Source organism: Macaca mulatta, chromosome 6 (genome assembly GCF_049350105.2).
Source record: "Macaca mulatta isolate MMU2019108-1 chromosome 6, T2T-MMU8v2.0, whole genome shotgun sequence".
NCBI classification, from domain to species: domain Eukaryota; kingdom Metazoa; phylum Chordata; class Mammalia; order Primates; family Cercopithecidae; genus Macaca; species Macaca mulatta.
The window spans coordinates 156,508,777-156,534,666 of record NC_133411.1 but is presented as its reverse complement, the minus strand read 5'-3'; the positions used below and the strand labels follow the sequence as shown (position 1 = coordinate 156,534,666).

Below are 25,890 nucleotides of genomic sequence, written 5' to 3'. Positions count from 1 at the left end.
CAAGTTCATATGTTCAATATGTAATTTTGTTCTAGAGCCTGTATGCCAATATTTTATATTGTTCAACTGCTTTACACCTTTTACATTATAATCCTTCGTTAACTAATTTGGTAGCACAAATAATAACAGCAAAACACATTAAAAGAACCTTTAAATGCATTGTTGTATAAGTTTGTAGGTAGGTTGGGTGTGTCTTGTAATTGTCTTCCAGTAGCAGGATCCTGAAGCTCAGAGATTTAACATGTTGTCTATGCTAACAACATCACATATACATCTTGTTTCCCAGGTCTCAATTCAGTATCTAGCACATAGTTACAGTTTAAGAAATATTTATTGGATAAACAGCAACAAAATAATTACATAACAGAGCTAAAATTTCAGCCCAGATTTTCTGATCATTACTTCAGTACCTGCTGAGTGGGTAGAGCAGTTATTACTTCCGTCAGAGTTTGGCTGAGGCCGGGCGCGGTGGCTCAAGCCTGTAATCCCAGCACTTTGGGAGGCCGAGACAGGTGGATCACGAGGTCAGGAGATCAAGACCATCCTGGCTAACACGGTGAAACCCCGTCTCTACTAAAAAATACAAAAAAATAGCCGGGCAAGATGGCGGGCGCCTGTAGTCCCAGCTACTCGGGAGGCTGAGGCAGGAGAATGGCGTAAACCCGGGAGGCGGAGCTTGCAGTGAGCTGAGATCCGGCCACTGCACTCCAGCCTGGGTGACAGAGCGAGACTCCGTCTCAAAAAAAAAAAAAAAAGGATGCACTGAGACCTCTAGATGCCTTTGGGTTTTCTTCTTTGCCTCTCCATGTTTGTTCTGTGAATGACATCATTGGTTGCTCTCACTTCAGGACCAAGTCCAGATCTAAAGAGTTGAATAGCAAGGAGGGAGTTAGGCAATAGTCTCCAGAGTGGGGTGAGAAAAGTGATTCACTGCCACTGAGAGAAAGAAAGGTTATAGCTTCTGTTTATAATTACTTCTGATTCATCCCTTTTAAAAATTTAAAAATTTCATTATAACTATATGTTATAATGAATACACTAGATTAGGAGGGTAATTTAAATATATAATTGTATTAGGGTTCTCTAGAGGGACAGAACTAATAGGATAGATGTCTATATAATGGGGAGTTTATTAAGGAGTATTGGCACACACGATCGCAAGGTGAGGTCCCACGATAGGTCATCTGCAAGCTGAGGAGCAAGGAAGCCAGTCCAAGTCCCAAAGCTGAAGAACTTGGAGTCTAATGTTCCAGGGCAGGAAGAATCAGGAGAAAGATGTAGGCTGGGAGACTAAACCAGTCTAGTCTTTTCACGTGCTTCTGCTTGCGTTTATTCTGGCTGTGATGGCAGCTGATTAGATTGTGCCCACCCAGATTGAGGATGAGTCTACCTTTCCCAGTCCACTGACTCAAATGTTAACCTCCTTTGGCAACACCCACATAGACACACCGAGGAACAATACTTTGTATCCTTCAGTCCAATCAAATTGACACTCAATATTAACTGTCACAATAATATGTAAATTGTAAAAGTCTCATATGTAGAGGCTGCATTTTTACTTATAAAGGTGAAAAAATAAAAAAGCCTGAACACCACTAGCTTAAACCAGATTGCTTATTAAGCGTGGTCTCCCTGTTTTCTTCATTTCGTTTTCACATCCTAATAACTCATAAATTTTACAGATTCATGAGCCCAGGAATTTGCCTGGCTTTGAGTATCCTGAGATTAAGCTGTAAATTTTTTTATAGAATTTTGGGCTATTTAGGCATACTCATCAGACTTTCCAAAAGACACTCTATCTAGTTTAAATTTTTACAGTAAACACATGGAGTGCTTAGTGAATAAACCCCAGATTCCCAGGATATCTCCATTCACAGCAACAATAAATCATGAAATTGATCAATATTTCTAGGCATTCTTTGAGATTCCCAGAAAATTTTTTAAAAACTGAAAACAAAACAGAAGCACTAAATGACTCCAACCCACTAGCGACTCTGTTCCCTGTCCTATTTTCAGGGACTGCAGGTGAGAACAAGGATCCAAAAATAGGCCAAAGACAGCTTTCTATGCATTTCAAATGACTAAATGAAAAGAATACGGTTTTACTTTATTGTGAAATTATATATTTAACACAAATTTAAAGTAATTTTGGATGTAGCAGGACTAAAGTACTGTACTTTGGACTAAAGTACAGAAGTAAAGTACTAAATGTACAGTACTAAAGTACTATACATTTTTTAGAAGTCTAAAAATGATTCTGTTGTAAATTTTAACCTGAAAGTGTTTGTTTTAATATGACTTTCTCTAAATGGAGATACCCCTAGGTTTGATGTAGAAAGGATTACCTGACGAGTTGGAGAGTCATATTCGAGAAATGTACATGATAAGTACATGATAAGTAACTATTTTCATAGCTACTTGATGTTCAAGTATAAAACAAAGAATTCTGATTAGGAACACAGTACACTTTCTGATCATGAGGCTCCTTGTTCCACATAAATCATCAAGAATAGTTGTAGAAGATTCTTATTTTGAATATATTTAAGTATCAATCCCAAAAGTTGCCAAAATTTAAAAAACAAAGTCTTATTCTATTCCAAATATAACGCCTTATGGGAAAAAACACTCTGTCTTTGCAAAAAACTATAAAGCAACATCTACCAATTCTGGATCTGAAAAATATTTCAACTGTTTTCCAGGACCGAGAAAAGCTCATCCGTAGGAGAAAGCATAGAAGAAGTTCCAAGCCAATTAAGGTAATAAGAAATCGAAGTTATCAGGCACTTGCTACAAGCAGCCAGAGAGATGAGGCTTGGCATGGCATCTTCCTGCAAGGGTGTGATGAACCAGGTGTTCCCGAACTGTCGCAGCAAACCATGGGCTTCATTTGCTAGAAGAAAATCTTTTCTGTTGACATTTCTTCAAAGTCTAAAAATGATTCCGTTGTAAATTTTAACCTGAAAGGGTTTGCTTTAATATGACTTTCTCTAAATGGAGATGCCCCTAGGTTTGATGTAGAAAGGATTACCTGACGAGTTGGAGAGTCCTATTCAAGAAATGTACATGATTTTGATGTCTCCCACTGAATAGTATGAGAATCTGATGCCCAGTTTATGACAATTAATATATTTTTATTATTCATTCAGACAATATTATTGATAACAATGCTCCCAATCCACCAATATCTCTATAGCCTCTTACAATCCACAAAGTTTTGTTTTCAGTTTGTCTATTTGATTTTTAATTTTGTTTTTACCAAGTATACCATTTGTTTTTAATGTGGACTTGGATGACAAGACTTAAGATTTGATCATCTCTATCACCTGAGTTTTCGAAGTCCTTTGGTCATAGTTTAAATACAGGAAAGAGTAAACCATATTTGCTCATCATGATATAAAATGTAATCTAAAAGAGGCTTCAGTGTTTCTATGAAAAAAGCTAAATATTAATGAATTTTCTTAAGATGTCAGAAGTGAAATAATATGGGAGAAACACTTGTTGGAATTATTATGCTTGTGCCTAATGTTTTTATTTCAGCAAAGAAGCGTAAAGGATCCGTGTCTTCTATATTCACTTACATGTATGCCAGTTGACAGTATTTTAACATTCAACTTTCCCTACTGTTAGCTGTGTCAGTAAATATGTATTTTCCCTCCATGTAGAGGCCTGTTTTAGACCCTTTTATTGGCTATGATGAGGACTCTATGGATTCAGAGACATCATCCATGGCCTCATTTAGAACAGACAGAACACCAGCTACTCCTGATGATGACTTGGATGAAGTAAGCATTTCTACTTCTCTAGCCTTGGGTGATATTGTCACCAAATATTTTATTTAAGGGGGGAGAAAAAGCATTTCACTCTTCATCTCCTTTATATAAACAGCACAAAGTGGTCCCATAATAGTAACCAATTTTGAGGCCGCACTTTGTTATCTCTTGAAAAATAGCTTCACTTACAGCAGGTAAACCTTTTAGAAATTTCTCTCCAGTTCAGCTCTCTAATTGGAAGACTTCTTTCAAAATAAAAGTTACTTTCCAAAATTCTTTATCTAGGGGAGGTAGGAACCCAGGAGGCCTTAGCAGGTTTTTGGATGTGGTCTGAGAGACTGTTGAGTGAAGTGTGCTCTGTGGACCACCCTCATCAGAATGATCTAGAGGCCTCAGTTACAATGAAAATTCGGGGACCCTACCCATGCAACGCCTGACTCGGAATCTTAGGAGTGAAACACCCCAATCTATATTTTTTCCCAAAATTCCGTGTTGATTATGTTATGTCCAGAAGTTTAAGATGTAAAGCAATAGAACAACTTTTATGATTTATCTGGGGGGAAAAAACAAGTTGCTGGAGATGAACATACTGAAAAGAAATAAGAGTAAAATTCTAGGGTATCATTTCCTCAAATCGAGGTCCAAAATCTGGATATGACTTTTTCTTATTTGGATCCAAAATTGACTGCATTCTAAGCCCAAATCATTAACAATGAGAAATGTATCAAATGCTAAATGCTTCTTTTACTAAAATAAATATTTCTGCAGTGTCCATCTTGAAAATATTACAGTATTTGTGCCCATATATACACTTCAGAGCTAAAAACAAAATCAAATAGACTGTTAAACAACATTTTACTTCTTGTAAAAAGTGGGCAAATGTTAATATTTCACATTGAACACGCGACTTGAACATAACACAATTCTTTTGGGGCTTTTTTTCTTAACCTCAAGAGTTTAGCAGCTGAAGAATCTGAACTAAGATTTCGACAATTAACAAAAGAATATCAGGCCCTCCAAAGAGCATATGCCCTCCTACAGGAGCAGACGGGAGGCATCATTGACGCTGAACGAGAAGCCAAGGTTAGTATGGATCTGTGACAGTGTACTGAATTAGCATGCAGCAATCACAGCATAAAAGTACCCTGGCGGATCACGAGGTCAGGAGATCGAGACCATCCTGGCTAACACGGTGAAACCCCGTCTCTACTAAAAAATACAAAAAACTAGCCGGGCGAGGTGGCGGGCGCCTGTAGTCCCAACTACTCGGGAGGCTGAGGCAGGAGAATGGCGTGAACCCAGGAGGCGGAGCTTGCAGTGAGCTGAGATCCGGCCACTGCACTCCAGCCTGGGCGACAGAGCAAGACTCCGTCTCAAAAAAAAAAAAAAAAAAAAAAAGTACCCTGGACATAAAAATATCAATAGGACAGCTTTCCCTGTACTTTTCTCTCATCTGCAGCTTTTGAATTGTTATAGCTTTTATGTCAACAAACCTTGAATCTAGAAACATTAGAACCAGCTTAGATCAATGCTTTTGTTCTTTCAAAGATAGTTGAGTACATAGTTCTTCTTCTTGCTGTTTGAAAACATACATTTTCAAAGCTAGACAATATTGGATTTTGTTAAGCCATTTTTTCATTTCTTGCTTAGAAAAAGAACTTTTTTATCTTTCAAAACCTATAGTGAGCCAGTGTCTTCTCTTTGTTAATAAGTGCACAGCATTTACTTTTGACAGCTTACCAGAATTTTCACAGACAATATCTCATTTAACCCTTGGGACAGCCCCCTAAGGCAGGTATTTTATAAAAGAGAAATTTGATACTCAGAGAGGTTAATTGAATTGCCCAAAATCGCACAAATAGTAAATGGCAAAGCTGATATTACAACGTAAGTCTTACTGGGTCAAATGTTCTTTCCTTTATATCATAATCGCCTCTCATGAGCCTATTTCAACAAAAAGAAAAGATAGACATGTACTATACTACTTCTTAATATTTATTGAGTGCTTGCTGTGTTCCAGGCATTGTGCTGAACACTTTACACACATTATCTATTTAATCCTAAAACAACCCTAGGAGCTAGATATTATTATTATCCTCTTTCTACAGAAGAGGAAATAATAGCTTAGTATAAGTTCAATGTAGCTTAGTGAAGTTAAATTATTTACTTAGGTTTACCTAGGTTTCCTAGCCTTGTGACTTCATAGTCATAATCACCAGGCTATAATTGCCTCCTAGGTAAATTTACTTGAGCCAAAAGGGAGCATGACCACCCAGACCACCCAGTGATTTCATCCTACTTTCTTTCTGGAGAGTCTACAATGCACTGAGGAGTTTTGTAGAACTACTGTTTTTCAGTGGGAAAGGGTAGATATAACAGTTACACATTTTTAAACAGTAGCATGCATACACACATATATTAGTAAATATGCAGGTTTTTTAAAAACACAGATTTAGAACAGGCAAGCAATCATTACAAAGGAATGTGCCTGTAGGCTGTCATGTATATGTCCTAGTGCTATAATATTTGTGTTTAAGTGTTCCTACCAACATGGATTGGGGAGTTAAAATAATAGCATATTATTTTATTTTTATTTTTTGGAGATTCCTCCCAAAAAAGGAGACTCCTCCTTTTATTTTTTGGAGATTCCTCCCTGTTTCACTTAATTCTTCTATCTAAATAAAGGTTTAGCATTATCTCCGGCCATTAAATTAGGAAAAGTTACCATTCTGAGAAAAATCATCTAAAAGAAACAAGGATGTTAGAAAAAGAACAAGAGAGTACATTTAAAGAGACTGGAAATTTAAAAATAATACAGATGAAAGCATCATTGAAAAAAGATAAAATTAGATCCAAGAAAAAATAGGTTACAGTCAACATCAATTCACAGTTAAAATAAATCTTAGTAAAATTAATTATTTTGGGGGCCTGATAAAGGTAAATGTAATATTTAATAATCAAAAGAATTATTCTCACAGTGAACAAGGATAGCTATCATTGCTGTTTTTATTCAACCTTGTACTAAAAAACCTATCCATATTGTAAAACAACAACAAAAATGGGTTTACAGGCAGGAAACAAATTACTAGGCTAAATCACATAGGACAACAAGGTTGCTCCATACAAGATTAGTATTCAAAACTACTTATACACACAGACACACAAAATATGATATATAGAGAGAGACAGAGAGAAATTGATTTGGGGACTTAAATTTAGGCACAAAGTTTGCTCTGAAAGAATGGAAAGGCCAGGTGCACTTTGGGAAGTGGAGGCGGATAGATCTTCTGAGGTCAGGAGTTCAAGACCAGCCAGGCCAACACAGTGAAATCCCATCTCTACTAAAAATATAAAAATTAGCTGGGTGTGGTGGCAGGTGCCTGTAATCCCAGCTACTTGGGAGGCTGAGGCGGGAGAATTGCTTGAACCCGGGAAGCAGAGGTTGCAGTGAGTTGAGATCATGCCACTGCATTCCAGCCTGGGCAACAGAGCGAGACTCTGTCTCAAAAAAAAAAAAAAAAAAAAAAAGAATCGAAAGAATTTGGGGAAGCAAAATGGAACAAGGCTTTTGTGAAAGGGAAATCATTCAAATAAAGAGAAGAGTGGAGAGTTACAAGGCATATTTAGGAAACAAGAATTATGTCAGCAGGCAAGGGTTTGACTCTAGGTTGGTGAGTAGTAGGAAAATATTGGAAATATAATGGGAGTTCTTGAATGCCAAGCTAAAGAGTGAATATTAACCTGAAAATAAAGAATGCTACAGGGAGTTTTAAACAAGAATTTAGATCAGAAAGATTCTTTTGTCATAGAAAATTATTCTTTTTTTCCTCTCTCTCTCTCTCTTACTTGTTGAGTTCTAGTCAAGAAAGATATTGAATAACCATTTTACTTGCTGAGTTGTGGAATTTTTATTTCACCAGGCTCAAGAACAGCTTCAAGCAGAGGTGCTAAGGTATAAAGCAAAAATTGAAGACCTGGAAGCGACACTGGCTCAGAAAGGGCAGGTAGGCATTTGGTTGCTAGCTCTTCTGCAGATGCAGACAATTCAATCTGACCTTTCTCTAGCTCACCTGTGCATGGGCCGCACCCAGGACACAGCTTGGCTCTCCACAGTGATCTTTCTCAAACTGCGTTAGAATGTTCAACTCTGTACTTCTGTCCCTGGTGTTTTTCTGGCCAGAGTATGAACCCAGCCACAACAGTGAATGAGGTTGGGCAAGAGAAAGAATGCCAGAGGAAGAGGAACCCTGTACAAATAGCCTAGAGTTGTCTTAAGCTGCTAAGACCAAGACCCACCCCTCTAGCTGTGTTCTTTGCCTCTATGCTACATTTATGGTTCTGCATTTTAATGTTTTCCATCCATATGTATCTAGCCTGTGTGCATTCTGACCCTTTTCACTTTTTGCCTTTGTGGTCACTTCTGAGTCCCCAGAAGGCTGGTCCTGGATTATTCAAACTGGAAAATACAGAAATAGGAAGCGATGATGAAAAGGGGGTTAAATTTTCCTGGCAACTTTGGCCCCAGTGTCTTTGAAGGAGCTGGCAGGGGTGGGTTCTACTTACCAGTCTTTGGCAGGCAAACAAACAGGGTGGGTAGAAGGCAGCTCTGGCAAAGTGGTTTGACGACACAGGCTCTTTCATGCCACTCTGAAATGCTGACTGCGCGATATTCTTTGTCAAACAGGATTCACACTGGGTAGAAGATAAACAACTTTTCATTAAGAGAAACCAGGAGCTTTTAGAAAAGGTATGTTGGGCACAACACCCTAGCGGGGCAAAGGAGAAAATCATGAGAGATCCAGGAGCAGCAGGGGGTGCTCTCAGGAGTGGCACAGGGGCCAGGGGAAGGGGAGGCTTTTTCGGCGCTGCTCTGTCCTCGGCTGCGTGCTCAATCGCATCCCTGTCACCGCCATCACCATCAGTGAAGTGGCACGTGTGCATGGCTCTGCGCTGGGCATTGTGCAGACTTGAAAGGATGTGATCCCTGAAACCTCCTGATTTGCTAACCATATATACATATATACTGTATATATACTGTACATATACACACACACACACACACACACACACACACATGCACATCTTGTATGATTGTTTATCTACAACAAAACCTCTATGAGGGCCAGAGGTGGTGGCTCACGCCTGTAATCCCAGCACTTTGGGAGGCCGAGGTGGGTGGATCACCTGAGGTCAGGGATTCGAGACCAGCCTGGCCAACATGGTAAAACCCTGTCTCTGCTACATACAAAAAATTAACCAGACGTGGTGACGCATGCCTGTAATCCCAGATACTTGGGAGGCTGAGGCAGGAGAATCATTTGAACCTGAGAGGCAGAGGTTGCCATGAACCAAGATTGCGCCATTACACTCCAGCCCAGGCAACAAGAGCAAAACTCTATCTCAAAAAAAAAAAAAAAAAAATGAAACAAAACAAGCAAACAAACAAACCTCCATGAATAGAACTTGTTATTTTGTGTGAAGAAGTGACAGAGTATGACTCCAACACCATGCCGAAACCCAGCATAGGCTTCGATTCTCACTTTGTCTTTTTATTAACCTTGAGTCTTTCTTTTTTTTTAAATGAAAGATTTTTTTTTAGATGAATACTGTTTTTAAAACATAAAACAGTATTCCAGGAAATTACTCAACAAATTAAGAAACAAAAACATGGTTTAGGCTTGAATAGATATAATTAATTTTGGTTATCTGAACATAGAGGCAATTAAACATAATACATTTTCAGTTCAAAGGTGGCTTTTCGTTTGATATTTACCTTCTATAAATCTAGTGAAAGATTTCTCTCTCTCTCTCTCTCTCTCTCTCTCTCTATATATATATATATATATATATTTTTTTTTTTTTTTTTTTTTTTGAGACAGAGTTTTACTCTTGTTGCCCAGGCTGGAGTACAATGGCGCAATCTCTGATTGCTTACTGCAACCTCTGCCTCTCAGGTTCAAGCAATTCTCCTGCCTCAGCCTCTCCAGTAGCTGGGATTACAGGCATGTGCCACCACACCCGGCTAATTTAAATTACAGAAAATCTTATATTATGTTTGACAAAAACAGAAATCGAAAGCCCAGTTGTGTAAGGGAAATAATTGTGTAGGTCAATCCAAAGGTATGCAGAAATTATTTTAGAATTGTTTCTATGAATATTTCTTATCCTGGACAAGTAATAAAAATTAACCACAACATCCTGGCTGGCAAGCATGAGAAGGAGAAAAAAGATGCTTGTCCTACCTCCCCTCTAGTCTGGCAAAGTGAAGACATCCTATCTCTTGCTTTGCATGCTGTGAGGCAGAGCTGATGTTCTCATCACTTAGATGTATAGATGATGTATACGTCATATACAGAGTGGGCAGGTATTCAAAAATCGAGAACTGTTGTTTTTGGGAAGGTTAAGGGACCCTATAAAGAAACTGTTGGCATTGAATGAATTACAGTCTGTGAACCACTGATCTAATTGTTTCATTAACCACTAGAACCAGCAATCTCCCCAAATATTGCACCATTGATTCAGTAGAAGATTCTAGGAAGTAGAATCTCCTTTATAATCTTAAGTTAACTTCTACAAACTTTTGAAAGTTTACTAGGCCACAAATATCTAGGGTAGAAAACTCGACTACATTTATTAATGTCACATATTTCTCACTATTTCCCTATCTTTCTTTTCCTATTAGTTTCAGAGATGCCCAGTAATAAGTGTTCTTATATTTCTTTATCATAAAAAAAAAAAATCCCATTGTGTCTTCTATCTGATTTCTATTAGTCTTAATCTCTTTGGGCTAAAGGAGGAATTTTTATACTCAGGCTTCTAAGAATAAAATAAGTAAAATAAAAGGATGGCAGAATTGACAATGAAACTAAATATTTAACTGCAAATGTATATACTTGGGAAAGTAAGATTTGTCCTATGTTAAAAAGGCCCTGGGTTTGTATTTCTAAATTCAAGGTTTTAAATAATTGCTCTTCATAATGCCCACCCACACAGTTAATATCAAGGGAAGCTCAAAATCCATTGTACTTCATAAAGATTTTCTAATTCCTTAAAAGCCAAAGATGACGGCTGGGCACAATGGCTCACGCCTGTAATTCCATCACTTTGGGAGGCCAAGGAGGGCGGATCACCTGAGGTCAGGAGTTCAAGACCAACCTGGCCAACATGGTGAAACACCGTCTCTACTAAAAATACAAAAATTAGCCAGGCCTGGTGGCAGGCACCTATAGTCCGAACTACTAGAGAGGCTGAGGCAGGGGAATTGCTTGAACCCAGGAGGCAGATGTTGCAGTGAGCTGAGATTGCGCCATTGCACTCCAGCCTGGGGGACAAGAAAGAGACTTCATCTCAAAAAAAAAATCCAAAGATGACTCAGACAGGAACCCTGTCTATAGGGGAAGGTGCATTTGTACATAACTAACTGAAATTCATGCTTTCTCAAGTTATACTAGAGGTCCTATAAGAAAATCTAGAGGAAATCAAAGGAGAGGTATCACTTCTGAATGAATTGACTAGGGAAGGCTCTTATGGACATTAGCGCTTATTTAAGCGCTAATGTTTAAGAGCTTAGCTTTAAAGTGTTTAAAGAAGTGTAGAATTTTCTCACATAGCAAAGGAGATACAGTGAGCCATTTTCAGGCAGAGCTGAGTAGATACAGAGTTCCTGGAGTAGTCAGTTCATTGGGTGGGCCAGAGTTTCTAGATTCTAGTGTTTGCATGATCACGTGTGAGTGTGTTTGTACAGAGATGACAGTGATAATATTTAAAACTGGAAAGCTAGGTGATAATCTCATTATTAAGGTTTTTGAATTCAGTGTTAAAGAGCTGGCTTTCTTCTGTAGTAATTGAAATTCAGCAAAGTTTTGTATATGATGAGAGCTGTTAAAAAAATTTCTGTAACAAATATAAGTTGAGAAATGAGAAGTATCAGTCCCCTTATGTATACTATTAAATTTGGTTCTAGTAGACTGTCTCTAACCCATCACAAGGGCAAAGTGAGTATTCTCAGATTCACTATTCACAGAATTCCTAGATTTTAATTCCAAGGAACAGAGACGTCTTCTGGCATTTTTCTCTATGACTCAAAAAACTCAACCGAAGGATAACTAGAAAGAAAGCCAAAGACTTATTTTATTCACATCTACTTGGGAATTTTTTTCACGGTCTGGAAGACTTATTCACGAGTAAACTGAGCACTATTCATGCTTGCTTTGCAAAGTTGTAGATGGTTTTTGCAATGCTTACCTAACTTCAAGATTTACTTTATTAGATAGAAAAACAGGAGGCAGAAAATCACCGGTTACAACAGGAACTACAGGACGCCAGAGACCAGAATGAGCTGCTGGAGTTTCGAAACCTAGAGCTAGAAGTAAGGAAATGATGATGATAATAATAAAAATAATCATAACTATTAACATGCACTGAGCACATTGAGGAGCTAGGCACTGAATTAAGCATTTCAGATTCATACTCTCATTTGGACCTCATGATCACCCTCAAAATTATATAGTGGAGGCAACTGAGATCAACTAACTTGCCTAAGTCCTGTAACTAGTAAGCGGTAATGCTTTGAGGCAGCTCAAAACTGTCTTTAGTTACTGTTCTTTTCAGCACTACTATCTTTTATAAGCAAGACTAATAAATAATTTTTAAGTAAGTTTAAATAATAGATTTCAACCATCCTCAACATTTCATTATTTTTAAATACTCATGTCCATCCTTAATTAAATGTTGACTCATTAAAACATGTTACCTCAAGAATTGTATTTCAAAATGTGCTATATGAAAAAAGTATTTTGTAGGTAAATGTGAATTTATAAGTAAACGTTTTAGTCCCTAATGCATTTACGCAAAAAAAAAAAAAAAAAAAAAGGCTAAGAAGCAAGGTAACTTGTCTTAGAAAATACCTTGATTAATCTGACCAAATTTCAGGTGTTTGTTTTTATTTTGCAAGTAAAACATAGAAACATCAGATTTTGATTGTATCCTGCAGAATCTGACTTAGGATCTGGTTTAGTGTGTGTTGATATATAAAAGTTTAAGAAAAATTCCCATTTGATTTCTGTTATTTTGCCAGTTATTTCTTCTTTAGGCTATTTCAAATTAGGTCTGGATAAAAAGTTAGGTGTTAGTAGGCTTCAGTGAAGAAGAGTCATTCTTTTGTAGGCCACATATCTTACTCATAAAGCTTGAATAGATTGAATATGCAAAAGGCTGTTAGTGGCCATAAAACTTCATGGCAAGACCACGCTATGATATTTGAAAGCTCTAAATATTCATACAGTTTAAACTGGAGCTCCACTTCCTGCATTTCCCTGACCAAAAAATTTGCAAGAATGGATGACACCATCTTCTCAATCTCTTAGTTGACTAGTCAGTTTTTTCCATCACATTTAATCATGAACATCCTGAGTTTGATTTTTTTTTCTTTTTGCCAAATGACATTAATAAACTGCTGAAATAGCATAAAGAGACCACTGGTTTAGTGTTTAATTAATCAGTTTTGTTTTTAATTTCCGTATATTCTTCACTGTATTTCAAGGAGAGAGAGAGACGATCCCCTCCATTTAATCTCCAAATTCACCCATTCTCAGATGGTGTGAGTGCTCTGCAGATCTACTGTATGAAAGAAGGTGTTAAGGTAGGCAGATATTTCATTTTTTATGTTTGTAGAGATTAGAAAAACTGGGAGTTGGAAAAGGGGAGGTTGCTAATGACTATTTTGTCTTTCAGTCACTGGATGTCATCATTTTGATGCAAACTATGTAGGAATTGAAAGTACTCACATCTACTAGAAAATTAACAGAATATTTTTTAATGTGTGACGGATACATAAACGATAACAGAAAAAACACAAGCATCCGTGATTATTTAGAACAGAGTCATATGAAGAAAGATGCAGCATCAAAATTAGCCTTAATTACCTGGGAGAAATGTGAAATCAATTTAATACTTCAAGAAATATATTTCAAGTCTGCCAGATAGAAAAGTTGGAGTCCCTTCTTTGAGCCATTCTAGGTGCTATGGAATTCATAATCATGGAATGGCAGAGTTAGAAGAAGTTTGAAGTCATCTAGTGCATCATCTCTTTTGCTGTGTTTAATTTAGGGAGGGTTCCTCTTTTGGAAGGGTTTAGGGTTCATAACAGATTGCATATTAAATAGCATATAATTATCTTTTTAGTGCTACTGGATATATTTTAAGTATTAGAGTTGAATTGAGTGACTCTGTTCCCCGGGAAAATACGTTGTCCTTCAGAGTAGTGAAATCACCTTGTGAATATCCGTTCCTGGGGTAAAGCTGGGATGCTGCCTGCTATTCCTGGTCTCTCCTTACCTTCTGCATGGCCCTTCCTGCTCCCACTCTGAGCTGCAAAATATACTTGCTTCAGTTGCCTTCTCTGTACTTATGAGATTGAGCTAGACTTTCCCTTTCCTGGTGGTACGACTCTACTGTACTGCTGTTTGAACATGAGTAAGAGGAGAACGTAGTACTAATACAGTAAAAAGTGGGAGAAAACTTGGGTAGTAAAGTTGTGCTTCCTTGCCTTCCATCTTAAACCATTGTCCTGGTGTTTAAACTTCTGGTTTTCCTGGGTGGCATGGTAATTTGTCAACCAAAGCAATTTTTGAATTTCACTGTAATTAAATGAAAACTATTTTCTTTGCCTTTTCCTTCGATGCTTTTTTTCTCAGATAAATCACAAACAGCCTAATCCAATGAACTCTTTCAAATGGAGTTCAGCTGCTTCAAACTGACTCAAGGAACAGGAGTAAAAAATAAAAGATGAAATTAATGCTAGCTACCTTAAAAAAAATAGTGCTGCACTATAGTTTTCTACATGGCAGTCAAAATTCAATCAGGTCAGAATTTTGCTAATTAGAATGAAATTGGTTGATTCTTTATATTTATTACCTATTACTTTTTTATACCTGAAAGTCTATCACAACTGAAAAAAAAGGGTTGGTAGTCATGAGAAGAAAGTTAATGAGAATATTCCAAGTCCTTTACTACATGTTAGACTCTTTCACACACAGTCTGTTTATCCTGAAGATCAGCTCAGACTATGAAGTAGCTATTTATTATCTCCATTTTGCAACTAGCAAAATTAAGAATGATCTGTTAAGTACCTGGCCCAAGTTCACACAGCATGTAAGAAGCAAAATTGAAGCTTAAAACTAGGTGTGCCAGATTGAAAACATCCCAAGGAAGTTCAAGCCCTGAAATTTCTTCCTCTAAATTCATGTTCAGGCACTGATGGAATAGTAGGCTACATTTGTCTTTGACATGAGTTTCTGCTTGATTTTGCAGGATGTGAACATCCCTGATCTCATAAAGCAGCTTGATATCTTGGGCGATAATGGGGTAAGTAAAGAATTGATTAAGTATAGTATAGATATGAATTTGCCTAAACAGAGGCAAGAAATACTTAACAATGCATCATGTGTAAAGTAACAGCACTTGAGATGCCATGTTCACTTAAGGATGTTGCTCCTTGGGAAGAATCTACAATTTATCAAACAACTTGGCTAAGGGGTTGTAAGGATCTCTGGAAGGTAGTAGCAGAAATGAGACCTGTAAAGTGCTTTTTGTGGGCAGGTTTCAGGTTTGAATGCCGACCACATCTCCAGTGAGTAAAGCTAATTACTGTCTGACTCTGGCTCAAAGGCATCCAGTGTGAAATTAATCAGTCATGCATTTGCAAAGGCTGCTAAATACTAGGGCTGTTGGCAGTGCCATAAAAATGGACCAGAAAGCTATAATCCATTTTCTTTCTAAAAACACCTTCCAGACTGGGTCAAGGCACATTAATTCAGCAGGAGGACCATTTATTGTGATAGTAGGTGAATGGTGCTTGTAGGTTGAAGTAATCACCATTTTTCCCTTGAAAATTTATCAAAGGAGAGAACGGAATTAGTAAAGTTACATCAAAACTTCTATGAAGAGACTGTTCTTTATTCTATTTTGGTTTCTGTTTTTCTCATAACGTGACTATTAATAAAATATGCCTCCAGTGACACAGAAATCAAATCAGTGTTAAGGAGATATAAAAAAAATCAGGTTTAATATACTTCTTCCAGGTTTTGATTAACTCTTTGTTCAGAATTATTACTAAACAGAATAGGAATTTGTTAAGCTTCTATACAGGCTTATACAGAATGCTCTGTAGCAGTCAATCAGACAGTATTTTCTTTGGGATAAATAATATCAGTATGTTCAGCTTATGGCCTTTCTTATTTTTTACAGAATTTAAGAAATGAAGAACAAGTGGCCATAATTCAGGCCAGCACTGTGCTGTCCCTGGCAGAGAAGGTAATGAGTCGTACAAACATTTCAAATCATTTCATTAATACTGAAAGAGCAGGCTAGGGTGTGAAGGACATTCTCTCTGCACATGACTTTGTGTGTGAATACCTAACACACGTTTTATTTTTAAGGGTGGTACAACCCAGATAGAATGAGAACACCCAAAAGAAAAGTCTATACACTGATTCGGGGTGGGTGGATAATTTTTGCTTTGAAGTTCCTTAAAGATATATATAATTCTTTAAAAACAGAAAACCTTCTGGATTACATTATTTACACAATCCCTACCAAGCTAGGAAACCACCAGAGAAGAGGATTGTAGGGTGGTGATAAACTGGAGCATTGCTCTTGTCATAGACTTTTCCTGGGGTGTGTACACACCATCACTCCCAGCTGATCTTAGGGCTTAGTAGTGGCTCGTTGCTGTCTCATTCCGAAAGCCCGACAGAGAGACTGTCAGGAGAAAATCAACACTGACTGTGCTCTGGCTCCACCTTGTGTCTAAACCTGGTAAATGGCCAGATAAATTAGTGTATTCAGAGTACTTCATGAATCAGTGCATAAAGCCTGGCTGGGTGGCATGTGCCTATAGTCCTAGCTACTTTGGAGGCTGAAGGAGGAGGCTCACTTGAGCCCAGGAGTTTGGGGCTGTAGTGTACTATGATCATGCCTGCGAGTAACCACTGTACTTCAGCCTAGGCAACAGAGTGAGACTCCATCTCCTTAAAGAAAAAAAAAGTACCAGTAAATACTTGAGAGTCACGTGCACATGGTTGGATGAAATGAGAACAAGCAATCAGCTCTCTCCAATCTGAAATGAGGGAATTCTACAGGTCAAATGACAGTCAAGTTACTCAAACAAAAGAGTGAAATAAAGAAAAAACAGGGAGAACAAAGAAGAAGTATAGCTATGAAATAAAAAGACACTTAACCAGGTGTTTTTTAAAAAGGACATTTTGTTGACAACTGGAGAAATTTAATGTGGACTGAGTATCAGATGACAAAAGTAATTAATGTTAATTTTGTAAAGTGTACCGATAACCTTGTGGGTTTTTTTTTTTTAATAGAAAGGCCTTATCTGTTAGAGATACATATTGAAGTATTTACATGTGAAATAACATGAAAGCTGGGATTTTTTCTTTTAAAGACACTTCCTTCCTTCACAGTTTAATTACAGACCTGATCACTTTCTCTGATCCCTCCCCAGCAAATGCCGCATTATCTCTAACAGACGGTCCAAATTTAGAATTTGGCATACAGACCCTCTGGGATTTGAGTCTTATCTATTTCTCTAGCGTTTCCTCTCCCTGCTCTCCCTCCATTCTCTCTCTCTCTTTCTGCCTCCATTCTCCACTCTTGGTCCTTTATACTGATCTTTTCACCTGGAAGATATTCCCATCTTGCCTTTCTACCTCTGCCTGGCTAAATCTTGATCATCAGACCTCCCCATACATGAGGAAGCCTGCCTGTCCACTCAAGCCCCCTTAGGTGTTCCTGCTCTATGTTCCCACAGTGGCCTGTGCTACTGCTCCCAAGACTTTTGACAATTGCATTGCACTGTCCATTTGCATTTGTCATATTGCCCCATCTAACTACCACTAGACTCTAAGGCCCATGAGGACAAATAGTTGTGTCTCTCCATTCCCTACCCCCTGTTTTTTGCCCTAGCTTTTCACACCAGTCCAGCACATGTACTAAGTGATGAATAAATGTTAACTGAAGGAGCAAAGGTGTGAATTTGTGAATGCTCACAAGACACCATTTCAGTGACAACACAAAGATGAAAAAAACACAGTCTGTGCCTCCAGTGCTGCTATCATCTGGCAATGATAGCCAGAGAGCCTCATTCATCTGGAATCATGAAGGGCTGCAATTCTTTATTGCAAGAAAAAAATCGCCTTGGTTTAGGCTACAAACAACACATAGGCTGATTCTATGGAAGATGAGGACTGAGGAGGTGAAAGAAAGGAAATACAGCCTCGTGTGTCTCACATTTACTGAGATTGATGGCAGAAGTATCTTCTGCTCCCTGGCTGTGTGGGTGCAGTACAACTGTACTTATCAGAACCAACAACTGTACTTATCAGAATCAACAACTGTACTTATCAGAATCAAGACTTGCGCAGTGCTCCTTTTGAGACAGGCACTTTCTAACTGCTGACGACTCGGTACTATTGTGACCTTTATTTCACACAAGGAATCTGAAGCACACACACAAAAAAAGGTAGATAACTGCCTAAGGTCACACAGCTTGAAGTTGATGCAGTCAGGATTCACACCCAAGCAGTCTGGTTCCAAAGCCCATGATCTTACCTCTTGCACCTAACTCCTCCTGCAGGAAATAGGCTTTGCAGACCCCATGTGAGCTGGGCTGTCAGAGCTGAGGCAAATTAGCCCATGCCTCTACTTACCTTTTTGGCAAGACAGGTATAGGGACCAGCTGAACAAATACAGGGTGATGACTCCATGCTTAGCACTGTGGTAGAAAGCTGGGAACCAGATGAACAAGACACAAGCCTGCCCTAAAGTGCTCACGGTCTGTTCAGCTGCCTTTTGTGCAGACTTTCTCAATGCACAGATTAAACTTACCTCTTGTCTGCGGGATTCACAGATAAAAGTTTCTACATCCAAGTAATTCTAAATATCCACAATGAATTTTTGAGACTACCAATTTGAATAGCACTCTATTATATGGGAGTATGATCCTTAGCCAGAGTTTGAGCCTAGACAAAATTCCAACAAGCAAACCCAATTGTCACTTTGTATTAAAAATATTGGCAGTGACCTTGAGTGAGAGCATAGTGGAGGCTGGACACTGCACTCAATGCCGTAAGTACATTTTCCCACTGTTCCTTACAACCATTCTATAGCTGCCATTATTTTTTAATTTGTATAAATTTAAGGAGTACAAGTGTACTTTTATTACATGGATACACTGTGTACTGGTGAAGTCTTGGCTGTTAGTGTATCCACCGCCCAAATAATGTACATTGGGGTACCATTGTTTTTATTTTATACATGAGAAAACTGAGGCTTGGGATATTCAGTAACTTGTCCTGATTACACAAGTAGGAAGGAACAGCAACCAACACACAAATCTATATCTAATGCTCATGATATAATGACTTTAGTTCACAGTACTCTTAAAAACATGATTTGTAAAAATATGTTTCTTGATAACAAATGGACAGCAAGCAAGCTTGATGAAGGATTTTAGGTTTTGGATGGGTACAATTGCAGTTTGAGTCTATTTACACAAAACCCATGACTGACTGAAATTTGTTTCAAGGAGAAGCCATGTGTATGTACAAAGAACTGAGAGATTAGCACCTCTCCAGCCTAGGCATGCCTCTTTCGTTTCACCATGTTCCCCATAGCCAAGGAGTAGTTAAACATGGTATCCCCTTGTAAGTATCAAGACTGTAGTATATAGAAATGCTCGCTAGGCTGCATAATTTGTCACAGGTAACCTAGAAAGAACTATCTGGTGCCGGGCGCGGTGGCTCACGCCTGTAATCCTAGCACTTTGGGATGTCAAGGTGGGTGGATTGCCTGAGCTCAGGAGTTTGAGACCAGCCTGGGGAACACAGTGAAACCCCATCTCTACTAAAAATACAAAAAAATTAGCCAGGCATGGTGGTGTGCACCTATAATCCCAGCTACTCAGGAGGCTGAGGCTGGAGAATCGCTTGAACCTGGAGGTGGAGGTAGCAGTGAGCTGAGATCCTGCCATTGCACTCCAGCCTGGGTGGCAGAGCGAGACTCTGTCTCAAAAAAAAAAAAGAGAGAGAAAGAAAAATAAAACAAAAAGAAGTATCTTGTAGTGAGATACCACTAGTACATGCAATACCCAATGGATATTGCCTCATATTATTTACTTCCTTAATCTTTACTTATTATTAATCCCATTTGACAGACAAGAAACTTGAGACTTAGAGAAATCAGGTAACCTTTCCATGCCACCCACCCATAAAAAGCTGGAATTGAAATTACCGTCCAGGTAGTCTGTCTTCAGAACCCACTTAATTATTATGCCCAACTGCTTCCCTAAAATATAAGCTGACATTTAACTTGCTAGAGATGCATTATAATAATTTGTTCCATAAAAACCTGTATATGGTAGGGTCACATATTATTCAAAGTCTGCATTCAGAGTGTTTATCAATGCTAACATAAATATCATATATTCTGAGTACTGGGAAAGATAAGTTTTTATGTGATTTAAAACACCTCCATTTCACAAAAATAATTCTTCCCCACTTTGCTGTAATCAGTTTTATATATTGAAAAAGTACCGTTGTCCCAATTCTCCAGTGTACCTGGCCTTCTTTCTCTGATCCTGCTTCCTCCAACAATAGAACTATTGGACATGATGTCCCTTCCACTTGGAACTTCCTCTTCATTTTTTCCCAGTCATCTCTCACCCATTCTTTGGAGCCCAGTACAATTATCACTTACAGGAAAGCCTCCCATGGTGTTCTCCAGTAAGAGCAGGAGTCTTGTTGATCTGGTTCACCACTGCAGCCTTAGGACCTGGTACATCACCTGATACTTGCTAGTCATCTATAAATGCATTTGTTGAATGGGTGAATGAATGAATACAAGGAAGACCGTAGTCTTGTTTCTGAACTATGAGATAAAAATGTGGGCCGGGCGCGGTGGCTTGTGCATGTAATCACATCACTTTGGGAGGCTGAGGCAGGTGGATCACCAGGTCAGGAGTTCAAGACCAGCCTGGCCAAGATGGTGAAACCCCGTATAGCTGGACGTGGTGGCGGGCACCTATAATCCCAGCTACTCGGGAGGCTGAGACAGAGAATTGCTTGAAACCGGGAGGCAGAGGTTGCAGGAGCTGAGATCACACTACTGCACTCCAGCCTGGGCAATGAAGCAAGACTGCGTCTCAAAAACAAAACAAAACGTGTTGTTTTTGCTTCAGTTTTCAATCTGCTTCCTGAGATATAAGGGGAGGAGACTAAGCACCTCATGGGGGCACACAGATATACACCATATCAAGCAGCCATGTCAAATACTTTTGTCTTGTTCACCCCTTAGTGGATCCAGCAGATTGAAGGAGCAGAGGCTGCCCTACACCAGAAAATGATGGAATTGGAAAGTGACATGGTAAGTACAAAGATAAGATATTGTAAAAATTAAGAAAAATCTACAAGGCAAATGGAAAATTAAAGTTGCCTCTACCAGTTTTATTTGGCACTGATGAAAGTTTGTCATCTTTCCATTATTATTTTATGTACAGAAGATGGAAAAAAAATTACCAGAAGTACCAAACAATTTCAGGCTATATTCTCCCCCAAAAAATGTTAGGTTTTGGAAAATATCCAAAACTAATGCTGAAGAAACTTGAGTTTTCTTATGTTTTCTTTGTTAGGCTAAATAATTTTTCCACTGTATTTAATTAACAAGTAAAAATTACAGAAATGGAGGGTGTAACTCTGATTTTAAAAATCCCTAAGCCACCTTACATCCATTAGAATAGCTCTCATCAAAAAAAAAAAAGTAGAAAAAAAGACCTAGTATAGTGGCTCACACCTGTCCCAGCAATTTGGGAAGTTAAGGCAGGAAGAGTACTTGAGCACAAGAGTTCGAGACCAGCCTGGGCAAGATAGTGAGAGCCCATCTCTACAAAAAACAATTAGCAGCATAGTGGTACGTGCTTGTGGTCCCAGCTACTCGGGGGCTGAGGCAAGAGGATCATTTGAGCCCAGGAGGTGGAGCCTCCAGTGAGCTATTTTTGTACCACTGTATTCCAGCCTGGGCAACAGAGCAAGAAGACCCTGTGTTCCCACAATCAAAAACATAAAACGAGTGTTGGCAAAGATAAGGGGAAATTGAAACCCTTCTTCACTATTGATGGGAATGTAAAACTGGTACAGCTACTGTGAAAAAAAGTATGGTGGTTGCTCAAAAAAAAATCAAAATAGAATTACTATATGATTCAGCAATACCACTTCTGGGTGTGTATCCAAAAGAATTGAAACCAGAGTCTGGAAGAGATACTTATACACCCATGGTCATAGCAGCTTTATTCACAATAGCCAAAAGGTAGAAGTAACCCAAATGTCCATCAATGGATGAACAAATAAACAAAAGGTGGTGTATACATATTATGGTATATTATTTAGCTTTCGAAAGGAAGGAAGTTCTCATACAAGTTACAATAATGATGTACTTTCAGGACACTGTTAAGTGAAATAAGCTATTCACAGAATTATAAATACTATATGAATCCACTCATGTGAGGTGCTAGATTAATCAAACTTAGAAACAGATAGTAAACTAGTTGCCAGGAGGTGAAAAGGGGAAACATAGAGCTGTTGTGTAATGGGTATAGTTCAGTTTTGCAACATGAAAAATTCTGTACATTGGTTGCATAAGAATGTGAATATACTTTGTACTACTGAACTGTACACTTAAAAATGAGTTTAAAATAAGTGAGGTTGTAAATGTTATGTGCATTTTACCACAATTTTAAAAGTTTCTTTTTAATTGCCAAGTCTAAAAATTGGTTATTATTAACTTAGAGCAATGCATAGAAATTTATAACAAGATTGGGCTGGGCGCGGTGGCTCATGCCTATAATCCCAGCACTTTGGGAGGCTGAAGCGGGCAGATCTCCTGAGATCAGGAGTTCGAGACCAGCCTAACCAACATGGAGAAACCCTGTCTGTACTAAAACTACAAAATTAGCCAGGCATGGTGGCGCAGGCCTGTAATCCCGGCTACTTGGGAGGCTGAGGCAGGAGAATTGCTTGAACCCAGGAGGCGGAGGTTGCAGTGAGCCGAGATCGCGCCGTTGCACTCCAGCCTGGGCAAGAAGAGCGAAACTCTGTCTCAAAAAAAGAAAAAAAAAAAAAAGAAAGAAATTTATAACAATATTATTATTAGTGTTATCATTATAACTAGAAAACATGTAGTGGATTCCTATTGGACAGGGAATCCTATAAAAACAACTTGCATTTGTGTAGCACATTATAGCTTATAAATTATTTGCTTATATTTTATACAGTGCTCACATTTTAGTAAGAGGTTAGGCTCCAATGTCAAAGCATATAAAAAGAACAGCTTGTTATTTTATTTTATTTTATTTTATTTTATTTTATTTTATTTTATATTTGGTCAAGAAAGCTTTCCAAATGAACAATTTGTCTTCAAAATTACCCTTGAAAGTGCTTTAAGGCCGGGCGCGGTGGCTCAAGCCTGTAATCCCAGCACTTTGGGAGGCCGAGACGGGCGGATCACCAGGTCAGGAGATCGAGACCATCCTGGCTAACCCGGTGAAACCCCGTCTCTACTAAAAAATACAAAAAACTAGCCGGGCAAGGTGGCGGGCGCCTGTAGTCCCAGCTACTCGGGAGGCTGAGGCAGGAGAATGGCGTAAACCCGGGAGGCGGAGCTTGCAGTGAGCTGAGATCCGGCCACTGCACTCCAGCCTGGGTGACAGAGCGAGACTCCGTCTCAAAAAAAAAAAAAAAAAAAGTGCTTTAAAAACACAAATATTAGTTAAGCGATTAGCCTGTATCAGGCAGTGTTCTAGGTGCTGGAATTCAGCAGTCACCAGCAAAGTCAACAGCAAAATTGCTCCATACAGATATATGAGCTCTCAAAATTCAACACCATTGAGTTTTTCTTCAGAGTGTGAAGAAGTCTTTGTTCCTTCAGTTAAGCACCCAAAGAAACAATTGACTTGTGCTTGGGACTATGTTGCACACAGGGATACAGTTTTAAGTGCTAATGGCAAGATGCTGGTAATATGAGAAGCACACAGAAACTAAGAACGAGAGAGGGAACATCAGATTTACTTTTCCCAGTGCACACTGGCTTTATGGCAAAGGCAGACACCCACTCATTAAGCGGCAGGGTGGATGGAATCACTCCCACTCTTTAAATTGCTATTTTTGTCCTTGTGTTTTCTAGTTGTACACAGATGAATTTGCATAAGTTAAACTTGTTGATTATGCAACCTGGCTATGTTACATCTGATCACATTCTTACAAAAATATATTATCATAATACATTTACCTAGATAGGCTTATTATTAAACACTAGTCAAAATCTATACTTAATCACGTGCTCTCAGATTAAAACTCTTTTAGAGCATTCTATGTGGATTTTTCATTATATCTTTTATGCTGCTTTCCATTGATTTTCACATTCCTTGTGTGAGACTGTGAGAGTTGAACTATTTCCGTAACAGACAAAATTTATGACTCTACAAATACTAGTGATTTGTCTTATGGTAGAATTAGAGGAAACATTAATCAATACAACTTGTATGTCACTTTCTAGTTAACTAAGCTGACTCTATCAATATGGCCCTTTGTTATAGGAACAGTTCTGCAAAATAAAAGGCTATCTGGAGGAAGAACTAGACTACAGAAAACAAGCTCTTGACCAAGCATATATGGTAGGTACAACAAGCGATAGAGACACCCGGAGTATTTACAGTTAAGTACTGTGAAATGAAGTATCCTATTTAATTTTCCATGCTATGTGCTTGAATAGATCACGACATGCAGTTTATTCATTGACTGGTTTTCAGTTCTAATTTTAGAACAAATACATTCCTAGCTCTTTACTTATTCTTGTAAGATTCTTATAAGATATTCTTATAATATCTAATAAATATTCAATTATACTTCATTTTTTAACAATTAAAAGGCCAGACATGGTGCCTCATGCATGTAATCCCAGCACCTTTGTGAAACCAACGTGGGCAGATCCCTTGAGTCCCGGAATTCAAGACCAGTGTGAGCAACATGGTGAAATCCTGTATCTCAAAAACAAAGATAAAAATACAAAATACAAAAATTACATGCACCTTGTAGTGCTAGCCACTCAGGAGGCTGAGGAGGGAGGATTCATTGAGCCTGGGAGGCCAAGGCTGTAGTGAGCTGTGATCATGCCACTGTACTCCAGCCTGGGCAACAGAGCAAGATCCTGTCTCAAAACAAAACAAAAACAATTAAATATATGTTGTGGATAATATATAGATGAAGAACAGATTGAATGGCAGTGTAGATTAAAGAGAAATTTTATTGAATCAAATTCAATCATTTGGGAGGCGGATCTAGTAGTGGAATAATGTGTTTAATGTTTGTTATGCATATTTTTAATTCATTTATCTCTTACAACAACCCTGTGAGGTATAGGTAAGATTATTACGATTATTATTCATATCTCACATATGAGGATAGTAAGATTTAGAGAATTTAAGGACTTTGCCCAAGTTGATAAGTGGGTAGTGTATAGATCTGACTCCAGATCCTGTGGCCTACCATAATCCAGCCACAGCAACTGAGGCTTCCATGGTAAATGGGCTGTGCCATTTGTCTCCCACAGAAGATTATGCTGATTAAGGGCCACATGTGATCCATTCTCCTCTACCAAATTCCTATTACACAATTCTTCATACTGAACTATAGCTCACATTTCTTCTCTCCTTATGCTCCACTGTACATTAATTCATGGTTATGAATCAAAAGAAAAAGAGCAAATTAAAGGAACATTTCAAAGAATTCCTAGCAGAGGTTTTTATAATGCTTTCCTGGAAGCAGCTTGAGTCACTTTTGGGGAAGGAGTGAAGTACTTAGTCCCTGCTTGTAACAAAGACGAACTTGTCTTTGCATTCCAAAATGAGTAAGAGATTCTGAGCTTGTTTGATGGGGAAAGAAGAGAATGGGCATTCGTTGCTAATTAGAGACAGAGAAGGAAGTGATTTTTGCTTCACTTCTACCTTTCACCCTTGCCTCTTCCACCTGTACGAAATTAAGTTGTGTGTTTATGTGGCTCCTGA

At 38.4% G+C, this 25,890-nt stretch overlaps 1 protein-coding gene across 6 annotated transcripts in view; it reads left to right on the top strand.

Moving 5' to 3' along the window:
* The window catches only part of JAKMIP2 (janus kinase and microtubule interacting protein 2), a 186,591-nt gene that overhangs the window by 131,878 nt on the left and 28,823 nt on the right, over positions 1–25,890 (top strand). For all 6 annotated transcript variants that reach the window (XM_078004132.1, XM_015141171.3, XM_015141166.3 and 3 more), the window contains 11 exons: positions 2,700–2,756; positions 3,663–3,782; positions 4,725–4,853; positions 7,691–7,774; positions 8,455–8,517; positions 12,040–12,138; positions 13,312–13,410; positions 15,081–15,134; positions 16,017–16,082; positions 21,132–21,200; positions 24,424–24,501. In XM_078004132.1, coding sequence (XP_077860258.1) covers positions 2,700–2,756; positions 3,663–3,782; positions 4,725–4,853; positions 7,691–7,774; positions 8,455–8,517; positions 12,040–12,138; positions 13,312–13,410; positions 15,081–15,134; positions 16,017–16,082; positions 21,132–21,200; positions 24,424–24,501 — 918 coding nt within the window. The remainder of the gene's footprint in view (positions 1–2,699; positions 2,757–3,662; positions 3,783–4,724; positions 4,854–7,690; positions 7,775–8,454; positions 8,518–12,039; positions 12,139–13,311; positions 13,411–15,080; positions 15,135–16,016; positions 16,083–21,131; positions 21,201–24,423; positions 24,502–25,890) is intronic.